The following is a 12,273-nucleotide window of genomic DNA, read 5'->3' as shown; positions in this document are numbered from 1 at the left end:
AGTGTCCTCCATTTTGTGTCACCTTCAACAGGACTACCTGGTGAAAACGTGGCGTCTCACTTATCCTTCAATTTCTCGTGTTTGTTGACTCATTGTTACCAAAATACATGAGCCGCAGTTTTTTGTTGTTCCTTCGCATTGAGACTTTTAGTCTGTTTTTATCTCGTTGATCTGGAACGCACAACTCCCACATCCCAACTCTGCTTGAATGCCTTTCTTTTTTTCTCTCTCGACGTGACAGGTCTTTTGTGTGTGTGTGCGTGTGTGTTTGTGTGTGTGTCCACGTGTATGTGTGTGTGCAATAAAAAAAAAAGCTCAGAGAGTTCCTTTAAGAGTAGCGTTTTCTTTTTACTTTCTGTAGGAGGATTTGCTGTGCAAAAGAGGGTCACACGTCACAGATAAAGATGAAAAAAAAAAAGAAAAAGAAATTACTGGACAAACACACACATAGTCACGCACACCATTGATGAGACAAAGATACACGTATCAACACACTTAATCCTCTCAAAGAAGATGGAGCGATGGTAGATGGGTGGGGGCGGCAGATGGCCAGAAAGACGTCAAATCCTTCTCATTCTTCCCAGACAGCATAAGAGCGCTGGATGATTGCGTTGTAGGCCTGATATGTGTGTGCGCGCGCGCGTGTGTGTGTGTGTTGTCAAGTGAGGTGGAGGTGAAAGTTTGAACGATGCTCTGACGCATGTTATTCAACTTTGGCACAGTCGTGCGCTAATCTGGCAGGTAGCGCGTCACCGTGACGATACACAACGGAAAATGGCACACAAAAGTAGGTTTGTGTGTGCATGTGTGTACAAGTGTGTGGTATTGCTGTCATTGTCATTTACAGGAAAAAAAGACGGTGAAGAGAAGCAAGGCGGAGGCAATTGTTTGGTGTGCACACTGGATGGATAGGATAGGTAAGGATATACTGTAGTTCTCTAGATGATAGGAAGGTAGTAGATTGTAGGAGAGGTGGATTTATATAGCACATTTCATACACAAGGTAACTCAATATGCTTCACAATTTAAACATACTAAAAGAGTATACAGTGCAATGACAATTAAAAAAAAAATTTCGGGGGGGTTAAATGCTTTAAAATACCTTCATTTCAGTATGTCAACTGATAGGTAGGTATGTTGAAGGTAGTTAGCCAGATGGTTGAAGTGTGTAGGGTAGAAAGTGGGTACATTGATAGGTGTGTAGGTAGGTAGATTGAGGAGCTAGCAGTTAAGTCTATACAGGTACGTATGTTGATTGATTGTTGGATAGGTAGCTTGGTTGGTAGATAAAAAGATGCATAAATAAATAAATACAGTAAATCGTTAGGGAGGTTGTCGATTGGTAGATAGATAGATGGTGCAGGTAATAGATGGGTAGGTAATAGTGGTGCAACGGATCATAAAAGTCACGGTTCGAATCACAGATTTGAGCCACGGATCGGATCGTTTTTTTGATCAGCAAAAAAAAAAAAAGAAGATATATAGTACTTTATCATCGTTTATTTTGTAAAATGCTTTCCCCATTATTATTATTATTTTAAAAGAAGAAGGATCAATTCAAAATGTCTAATATAGACATTTTTTAGTTCGTTTAGGATTTAGGAACACAACTTTAAGTGCAATATGAGGCAACCTTATTTTATACATGGTCCATGTGTAAAATAAAGTGCAATTTAAGGCACATTGCCTTCCTTTAAACTTAGAGAGCGAATTACAAAGTAGCCTTGGTCCAGAATATTGAAAAAGAATTAAAGTAAGTCAGGTACCAGCTGTCAAACTCATTTACAGCCACCAGTCAGCCAGGCATCTGTTAGAATGCTAACAGCTATGCTAGCCACTTATGTCGGAGACTTCTATGTAGGTAAAATGGGTGCAATAGTGACACATACGCCATACGAATTAATTATCTGTTTCTTAGCGTCCTAAATTAGCGATTGAATATGAGTTCGGGATAGCGACGTTGGTCGCAACGCTGATGTCAATCAAAACTACGAACGTCTAAAAGGGAAGTCAAGCTAGCCATCTTGTCACGACGTGGTCCACTTTCAAAGTAAAAGTCTACTACGGCTATTTGTATTATTTGGCAAACTTTATTTTGAAGTTAGCCTGAGCGTAAGCGGTGTGTTGCGTTGAGTATGTTGCAGCTTCCTTGACATGTCTGAATGTCCACTGTGAATGCGCACTTTGTTGTTGTAGTTTTTCCCAACAACCAATTTGTCCCGTGTGCCTGATCCGAACCGACCACGGATCAGTGATGATCTGTTGTACCACTGAAATGTAGGAAGGGTGTTTGGCGCGTAAATGGGTGTGTAGGTGAGTATGAAGAAGGATGGAAAGATATTTAGGTAGGTAGGTTGATAGGTTGATAGATGGGTAGATATTATTTAAGTTGATAGGTATTTAGATTGATACAATGGTAGGTAGGTTATATGTAGATTGTTAGGCGTCTAGGATGATTAAGTAAATGGGTAGGTACACCATAAGAACAGATTGGTCAAATTGACCAAAGAAAAGGTTAACTTTGACCAATCTAGATGGTAGTTATGCGTCCGACAGATCCTTTGGTTAAAACAACCACTCTGGAATAGTAGGTGTTTTCAACCAATATATATTGGTAATTGGGCCAATCGATACAAATAGGTCATTCTGACCGAGAGATTGGTTAATCGGTGTTAATGGCTTACATTTTTTCAGGAATCCTGAAAAAAGCACCACTTGATTGTCAAGCCCGTCCGATTTTTATAGTCTTTGGAATGACCCGGCCAGGGATTGAACCCACAACCTCCCAGGCTCAGGGCAGACACTCTACCACTAGGGCACTGAGCTGGTCGCACCTAGTGATCTATCTAGATACACATTTCTAATTTTAAACACTATATTTTATAATATATTGTAATCTCTTATAATAATGAATACAATTGATACAATAAATATATTTCCAAGCGATTTAGCTAGACACACTCTAATGTAACCAATTTCATTCAATGTTTGGCTAACCAATAAAATTGGTATGGCCGTAACCACCCAGAAGGGTCAATGTCTGACCAATCTATTGGTTAATCAAGCCAATATGAGCTTAACCTACTAAATTGGTAGTTTTTTTTTTTTTGTTTTTACCAATTCATTTTTAGAGTGTACAGTAAATAGATGCGTGGGTAGGCAAGTGGGTTGCTGAATAAAAAGTCATGGGCTGGGTTGCCAGCTAGGTGGATGGGTAATAGGTAATTTAGGTAGATAGGTAGTTAAGTACAGTGGGTAGATATGGTAGACTAATAGATCAATAGATGAGAAAGTACTCGTTACCTTAAGTTGATTGGTATGTTGGTTGATTGTTGGGTATATAGGTTTGTAGGTATAGATAAATAGGACAGTGGGCAGATAGATAGATAGATGTTGAATTTGAATGATATTTAGGTTGATGGTTACGTTTATTTTAGATATATGGGTAGTTAGGTAGGCTATAAAAATTGATAGGTAGAGTAGATCGGTCAAATATAAACTATAAGCACAGACGTAATGCATGTGTTTACTTTATGCACTGTACGGCACTTCATTCATACTGAGAAACATTGACCTCTGCTGCCATTCGTGGTAATTACACCACTGTCGAACTTTACCGACGTCCTTAAACATGAGATCTATTTAATTTATCATCAGAGGTTCTGTAGACTGTGGAGCTGTTTTTTTTTTGTTTTTTTTTTGTCAGAGCCTAACATGCAGTTGACTTAGTAGCCTACAACACAAGCAAACATTTGATTTATACAACAAATAAATAATCATAAATAGTATTTCGAGCTGTTTTACACTATTATGTATGCCCAATTCTGAAAACATCAAAGGCCAATCTGAGTCCCCGCAAACGTTGGCAGTGTTTCTCTCTTTGTGACATTCCAGAACTAAACACTTTCTTCTGGCCGGGATTGACTTAAAACAACACAGATTTACAGACAGATTAATTATTAATCAGTTATATGTGTGTGGACTGTGGATATGAAATTTTAATCTATAAGGAGATCCAGTATTCATATTTCGATCTCTCCTGTTGCTAATTAAGGTCACCAGAAGACTACACACAGCTGGTGTTTCACAACCACAATCATATACACATCATTAAATTAGCGTCAATCAAAAGTGAGCATTCATCATGTATACCTAATGAATTGTCCTTAATGGCAGTCTTGGCCCAGAAACGTCAATCGTGACTCTTCGCGTCAAAACAAAGCAAATCAAAGAACAATGTGGCGCCCATTAACATGAAGATTACTTCAAGAAGGATGTTGATGTCACCGCCTTGCAAATGAAACGCAGCAGCTGGACCAGCCTGCAGGTCCACTGTGAGTTTTAAATGATGTCTCATTTTATTTGAAAACAACTTCACTATACCACACGCGCGCGCGCGCACACACACACGCACACACACAACCAGAGAACTATGTAAAAAGATATGGCGAAAAGACGTAAAGAAAAGCGCTCAAGAGAAGCTCATCCATTCTGAGGGGGGAAAAAAGGACTGTCGAACATTCTGCGCAAGTCACAAAGTCAACAGGCGTATTTGAGCAAAGACATTTATTGACACTAAAGATCATGCAGTTGTTTGCACTTGTTACCCCCATTTAGTCTGACAAAAAGTAAACTTGACACAGAATTCATTCGTATGGTTAGCAGCAGTGTTGCTTTTAAGTTGACATCCACCATCTTAAAGTTGCAGAAGGAAATTGTGCTAAACTACTCAAGAGCAAACACTATAAGTATATATCAAATAGCGAAATTTAGCCACCAATGCTAGCCTTATTATCTTAGCTAGCTTGTACCCCAAATAGTAAATGGAGACCCTTTCATGTAAAAATTGGTGTATCAGACATATTTTGGAAGTATTTATACATCTTTCAGTAGAGTACACCCACATGGCTTATTTGCAGCCAATTCGATGTGTGGGGATATCGACACAAACAGACAAATTTGACAGAATATGGGCACATTGTTTTCATTCATTCCCAGCCATTTTGACTGAAGCAACCCCCTTCACTCCTAGCTGTTCTACTGGATTTTGCCCTCAGAATATTGTGTTCTATTGCTAAACATGGAATCTTTCAAAAAAAAAAGATTAGAGTCTCTTCCATCATCAGAAAAAAAAGTATATTTGTAATTGTTACCGTTTTGCAAGCAATTAGCATTAGAATATAGCTAAATTTCATCATTATTCACAAATCTGTTTAAAATAGTGGTGTAAAGAGCTGGCCCTGGTTGATCTCTTATACTCTGCTGCCACCTGCTGGACGTTTTTGTAATAACTACTACTGGTTCAAGCATTCTCCTCAGTTCAGAGGTTGTATCAAATCCTTCTGTATGGTCTTGTATTTAAAAAAAAAACCACATTTAAAACGTTTAAATACGTCTTTGGGAGCATGGGAATATTTAAAATAGAACATATTTATACGTTTTTGGGAGCAAATGAGTAAAAAGGAACTTTGACTGTAATGACTAGTTTGCTCCATATGATTTATTTGGTTGTTACTAGCATATCATTTCCAGTTTAATACATTTTGTAGAAACTTTATTTGGACGTACATTGTTGTTTACATCACTACACATTCAGTGCGTAATGACGTAGACGGCCCTATGCTGAGCAATGCGAAACGGGTGGCCGAGAAAGAAAGCGAGGTAAGCCTCCGTAGCGTTCCTAAAGGGACGATCAAAACTCTTGAATGCGTCTGGTAAATGACGAGAGGACGGCGTGGGAGAGGGTGACTCCCCCGATCGCATGTTGTTTCTTTAGGAACGCTACGAGGCTTACCTCTCTTTCTTTATGTTCATTTTGCATTGCTTGGCCGAGAGCCAGCCGCCATTCTATAACAACGGTGGCGTACGTACAAATAAAGTTTCTACGAGATGTATTTAACCGGAAATCTTGTTTGAAAAATGAGTCTCATAGTTATGTTAGCAACAACCAAATACATTTATAAATTATTGTCTTCTTTATTTTCTTTTTTTTTGGTCTTCTGAATATTTTTTATTCTTCTCTATCTCCCATAACGACTGTATGTTGAAAGTAGCACCAGGAATATATTGTGTTTGTGTGGAGTAGGATATGTGTACGTGTAAATATCTGTAGGTTATGTGAATCTGTATGTTTCTAACAAGTACCGTATGTTTTGAGTTTTTTGTTCATGTCTGTGATGTCCGTTTTTCGTGTGTTGTGACAGAATTATATTTGCTTTGTTTACATACTCCTTGGTTTAGCTTGTCTGTCAGATTTTTTCTTTGTTTGGTTTCTAAGGGGTTTGTTGTTTATGTTTGTGACGTTTGTCTTTTGTGTTGATGATGATGAAAAAAAATGAGAAAATGTGTTCAAATAAAAACAATTTAAAAAAAAAAGCAACAATCAAATAAATCATATAGAGCAAACTTGTCATTACAGTCAGGGTTGTAGTGTTTCTAATGACCGTAAAGCTTTATCAGGGCTTGCATTTATCTGGGTTCATTTTCATGTCAACCTTGCCGAAAAACACATGCCACTCATGCAGATACCCCAAAAATGCCAATTAGCTGTAATGAGCTTTTCAAATAGCAAAAATTAGTTGCAAACTTAAAAATCGTAAAATGTTCCTCTGCATCTCTGGCGTCTGGCTGAGCAAAAAGTCATTTGATCTTTATGACATTGTTTATGGGTTCCCACTGTCCATGTCTCCTTTTGATTGTCATTACTGCTACTATTAACCCCCCCCCCCCCCCCTGTTGTTCCTTCACACCTGAGTAACAAGAGGTTCTCCGAGAAGAAAGTTCACTCCACCAAGCTCTCCGTCTGCTTTGCCGTTCCTTCCGTAAAGTGGTACGCCTTCCCGCGTGTCCTCAGGCCCTTCATCCATCTCTTCCTCGTCATCTTCATCATCATCTTCCCAGAGAGACGTGGATACGTGTTGGTACTCGGTCGTGTCGTCCCGCTCCATCTCACGGTGGTAAAAATAGCTGAAGTTGGACACGATAACGGGCACGGGTAGCGAGATGGTGAGCACGCCGGAGATGGCGCACATGGAGCCCACCAACTTGCCGCCCACCGTCTCTGGGTACATGTCGCCATAGCCCACCGTCGTCATGGACACCACAGCCCACCAGAAGGCCTCAGGGATGCTGGTGAAGGCCGTGTCCGGGCTGTCCACCTCGGCAAAGTAGACTGCGCTGGAGAAGAGGATGACTCCGATAAAGAGGAAGAAGATGAGCAGGGCGAGTTCTCGCAGGCTGGCCTTCAGCGTCTGGCCCAGGATCTGGAGACCTTTGGAGTGTCGAGACAACTTAAAGATCCTGAAGACCCTCACGAGCCGGATGACCCGGATGAGGGCGAGCGACACAGAGGGCTGCGCCCCTTTGTCCCTGGCCAGCTCCGTGCCCAGCGTGACGAAGTAAGGAATGATGGCGAAGAAGTCGATGGTGTTCATGACGTCCTTGAAGAAGCGCATCTTGCTGGGGCAGCAGCCGAAGCGTATAATGAGCTCAAAGGAAAACCAAAAGATGCAGATGGTCTCCACGATAAAGAAGGGGTCCTGGAAGGGGGTGAAGACCGGCGAGGGTGAGAGGGTCTCGTTGCTGACGGCCGAGTGAAGAACGCTGCTGAACCGCTGAAAGACAAAGAGAAAGGAGCAAGTCATAAGTAAATCTCAATTCCTAACCTTCCAAGTTTCAAGCAATTCTATAATCACTGCGGAAAAAGTAATGCAAGTCAATTCCAGTCTGCCCATTTTAAGTCAAGTCATTATTTAGGTTAAGTAGGACAAGTAATGCGTTGCTCAGTCGCAATATACAGGAATATTTGCAGCTACTTTGCTATCAGTATCTGCACTTATGTTAGCTGTATTGTAAATAATATATCAAGTATATAAATGGACTCACAGATCAAGAGTACCAGGAAAGGCAAATGGTCAAATTCAAGGTACCAACGGTGACTTCCCATAGACACCTCATTTCCATACATATCATGCAGCACCAGGAGCAAGATCAGAAAGTACCTCAAGGATACTTTGATATGGTCATGGGGGACTGAAGGTTGAACCTGCCACCTTTGGACTGGGAAACGGCCACTCTCGTCCAGTTTGGTTCAGCTGAGTGTTATCTTTTTCAGCATTTCCAATTGTCAAAAGCTCCAACGTCCCTCTTTTCAGCAGCATTTTGTTAGGGTACTATAGTACAGTTTGATAGTTAGGCACACACATGTCCATTTATTGTTCTTTGATGTGAAGGTTTGTGCCACGTATCACCATGGCGACATGGTCATGTAAGACAAAACAAGGATGGAAGTGGTTCCTCAGCACATTACAAGAAGTTGACATTGATGCTAACATTTACTGCTCCTCCGTTTTCACTTGGTCTGAAGTCATTTTCCACCCGGACTTTAATTTCCAGGTCTATATTTAAAAAGATGGACTTGAGTTTCACACTGACACTGTCTCGTTTTCTCAGAAGTGGGCGACTTGATAGGATTTGGCACTAACGAGATGGGTCGAGTTACCTTTGCAGGTTTGTGGCTACAGTGTAGCAGCGCAGGACTTGTTGTATTTTGTGGTTTTGACACATTGCCTTGTCAGTCCTGAGTCCTGATGGTCCGGACTTCCTTTTTTTACCCACATGCATCTTCACATACGACACAATGAAAATGTCAGCATTCCAGGCCAGCCCGTGCTTGGTTAAGTAGGATTTAATCAGACTTGGATGCACCACTACGTAGCGCCACTCTTGCATTTATCATCACCTCACAGTTGTCTCCCTGCCTTTGTTCTTCAATAAGGAACCAGATGAATTAACTCATCAACACTGTCATGTTAACCAGAATAACCACTAGAAGCTGCTTGGAGAAACCTAATATCAAGCAATCCTAAAACACCATGAAAATATGCCCCCTTGTGGCTATGAGCTGTATAGTATGATGTAAGTGCAAGCTGATTGGACGTCTAGTAGTAGCGCTAGCATAGTCATGTTTCTAGCTCATTTCAATCAAGCCCTAATCCAAAACAAAACGCTAGCCCCTATCTCTAACCAAAATCCGAACCCTAGTTCAAATCTAACCCCCTATGCTCTAGCCTGATTTGCTTTGGTAACCCTCATGTCATCATAGTGCTGTTTTCGGTGTGTACGAGTTTATTAATACATATAATCATATCTGGATGGCTTATCCTTCATCTATATTTAGAGGTCTACATCTCAGAGGGGTAACATGAGAGTACCTCATCTGCTTTCCTTGCCTCTGTGCACTTTGCTCTACCTTGACTTCTGGAATATCGTCTGCATCTAAATGTGCTCTCCCATCCTCACTCTCACTCTCAGGACTTGTTTAGTCTGCTTCGAGGATACTCAAGGATATATCTTGCCGATTTCCTTCCCTCCATCTTCCAGGAATGTAGTTCATTTGAAGCTTGACTCACTCTTCTCTTTGCCACCCCAAACCCTCAGAAACGACACAGTTTTCCCTTGAAAGGGGACACCTGTTACCACCTGATGTCCCCCCCATGTTCACCACATTAGCACCCTCTTTGCGCCCTGTCACCGAGCCTCCGATTTAGCAACATGCATCCTTGTGTTGGGAATGTCCATCCAGTAGCCCATCCGTTTTCTTGACCAATTATCCCATTCAGCTTCACTGGGAAGCTGGGGTCTATTCCGGCGGTCTTTGAGACAACACCCTGGACTGATTACCAGTCAATCACGGGACATGACTCAATTCAGATCTACAAATCTGCCAACAATTCAAAGTCTTTTAAATGAACAAACTGCACATTTTTGTGGGACAACAAAGCTATCCCAGCAGGCTTTGGGGGCTGACTACAACCTGGACTGACATTTCCAGATCTGCTGATCTACCAACAATACAGAGTCTTTCACATGACCCAAACATAGACGAATTTGGACAATGAGACAAAGCTGGGGCGGATCCCAGTCAACCTTGGAGTGTACTACAACTTGGATTTATCACTTGTCAACTGCAGCACGGGACACATCTCCCACATCTACAGTTTAACCAACAATTCAGAGTCCGCCATGAATCAAACCTATGCGTTTTTAGACTGTGGGACAAAGTCTATCCCAGTGGACAGGGAACTGCAACCTCAACCCAACCCCAGGCCAGGTTGACAACTTGTCATTGTCAACTGTATGATGTTGAAGTATAACTTGCTAACTTTCCACTATGCTATGATACATAGCGCAGTGGCTACGTCCAGAAGCGATGGAGTGTGATCTGTAAGCTATGCTAACTTTACAGTCTAGCTAACAAAACAAACTAACCTCATGTCGGTTTACTGGGAACAGCTTGTAAGCATTGGAAAAACTTGGAATTGTGACGTGTTAGTGTTACCACCTACCTCCCTCTGCTCCTTCTCATTCCTGAACTCGGGCAGGGTTTCCAGGCAGAAGATGAGGATGGAGATAATGATGACCAGGACGCTGATGATGGCAATGATGCGGGCAGCGCTGGATGACTCGGGGTACTCGAAGAGCATCCAAAGGCGGCGGCGCAGCTCCCCGCTGGGCAGAGCTCGCTCCTCCTCCTTGGGGAAGCCCTCATCCTCCTTGAAACGGTCCAGAATGTCTTCGCCCAGCTGGTAGAAGCGCAGCTCCTCCATGAACACGTCCAGCGGCACGTTGGCGGGCCGCCGCAGTCTGCCGCCTGACTGGTAGAAGTACAGGATGGCCTCGAAGCACACCCGGCTGCGGTCAAGGAAGATCTCGTTTCGCACGGGGTCAAAGTAGCGCACCCGCTTACGGGGGTCTCCCAGTAGGGACTTGGGGAACTGGGCGACGGTGCGCAGCTGGGTCTCGTAACGCATGCCTGACACGTTGATGGCCAAACGCTGGGTCAGGGCCCAGCCGCTCCTGCAGCGTGGACGGCGCTTGTCCCGCTTGGTGTCACCACCAGACGACGGCACCACCGCCTTTCCGCTCGCCTTCTCTTGCTGATTGTGCTCGTCTTTGGCCTGCTTTTCCTCGTCCTCAGAGGGACGCTTGTCTTTGCCTCCGTCGTCCTTGTCTGGGCTTGCCATCTCACAACCTTGAACCGCAACAAGAGTACTTTAAATGACTCAAAATCCATTTATTGAAGTTTGGGTTTCCATTAGAGGGCAGTTATGGTGTGAAACCATTTAATTGTACACTGTAAAGTGGACCCCAGCATATTCATGATTCAGCATTTGGGGATTTACCTACAGTATTATCGGAATTTTGGGAGGAACCTATACTCCGATTTTTGCTTAATAAAAACACTAAAAGTATAACTTTGGTGGCATCTTCGTTTATAGGAACTATGTGAAAGTGAGTTGAGGATTTTTACACATAAGTCATCGCAGCGTCAATTGTTAATTTTTGCCATTTGTGGCAGGGTTCTGTCCCTATTCCCTGCAAATAACCGAGGAATACTATTACTTTGTGATCTTTTAATTACATGACATCAATTATTGCAAATAATCCCTAAACTATGACTCATAAACCCTAGATGTCTGGGGACCTCAGTTTGAGAATGTCTGCTCTAAATTGCAGGAAATGAGTCTTACCTTGTTGATTCCTGTGGATTCAACTAATGAGTGTCACACCCATGACTGCCACCTGCTCAGCGTGCCCTCACAGTTGACCCGTTCCTCGTCAGGAGGTCCACCATCCCCTCAAACACGCTGATGATGTCCTCTTCGTGGTCCTTTAGTGAGTTTGGTGGGGGGAGGTCAGAGGTACCTGGTGTTAATCACTGATCGTTCGGCGTGTTTGTGGGCCACTTGATGAGGACGCCCCCACACTCATGCGCTTGCACGCTCACTTTCTCTCCCTCTACGCTCATCAGGAAAAGCTGTAAGGCCGAAATTTAATCTTGCAGCTTCTCCAAAGGCCAACACCGCCACTGGCTGTTTGCCTGCTTTGCCCCGGGAAATGCCCGCACATACACACACAGGCTCACAAAACATGACCCCATGCATACTGCACATGACTGGATACTGATTCAGAAATAATTGTTTTTTATACTGTTTGTTACGGTTTCCTGTTTCTGTATAAGTTCTTTTTAATGACGTATGGCGCAATCTTTAGGAACTAATTCAATGGAAATTAAATTGAATGTAAAATGATGGAGTTCAATTGCCAGATGATAAAACTGTGCTTTAAAAAAAATATATATATATATTCTTTTTTTAAATGTATGTGCTTGCTGCTTAATTTTTTATTTTTATGATCAATTTAGAATTTTATATTTTCCAATAAACAACAACAACAACAGTAAGGGTGCATTAAAGTAGGCAGCAGCTTGCC

At 42.3% G+C, this 12,273-nt stretch overlaps 1 protein-coding gene across 1 annotated transcript; it reads right to left on the bottom strand.

The window, feature by feature from the left end:
- Window positions 1-6,743: 6,743 nt before the first annotated feature.
- Window positions 6,744-11,024, bottom strand: kcna7 (potassium voltage-gated channel, shaker-related subfamily, member 7). Its single transcript, XM_077555720.1, has 2 exons — window positions 10,347-11,024; window positions 6,744-7,613 (listed from the first exon to the last, which is right to left on the bottom strand). The coding sequence occupies exons 1-2, from the start codon at window positions 11,022-11,024 to the stop codon at window positions 6,744-6,746; spliced, it is 1,548 nt and encodes a 515-aa protein (XP_077411846.1).
- Between the last annotated feature and the right edge of the window lie 1,249 nt (window positions 11,025-12,273).

This window comes from Vanacampus margaritifer, chromosome 2, assembly GCF_051991255.1.
Source record: "Vanacampus margaritifer isolate UIUO_Vmar chromosome 2, RoL_Vmar_1.0, whole genome shotgun sequence".
In the NCBI taxonomy this organism is placed as follows: domain Eukaryota; kingdom Metazoa; phylum Chordata; class Actinopteri; order Syngnathiformes; family Syngnathidae; genus Vanacampus; species Vanacampus margaritifer.
The sequence above is the reverse complement of the archived record's forward strand: the minus strand, read 5'-3'. Positions and strand labels throughout refer to the sequence as shown.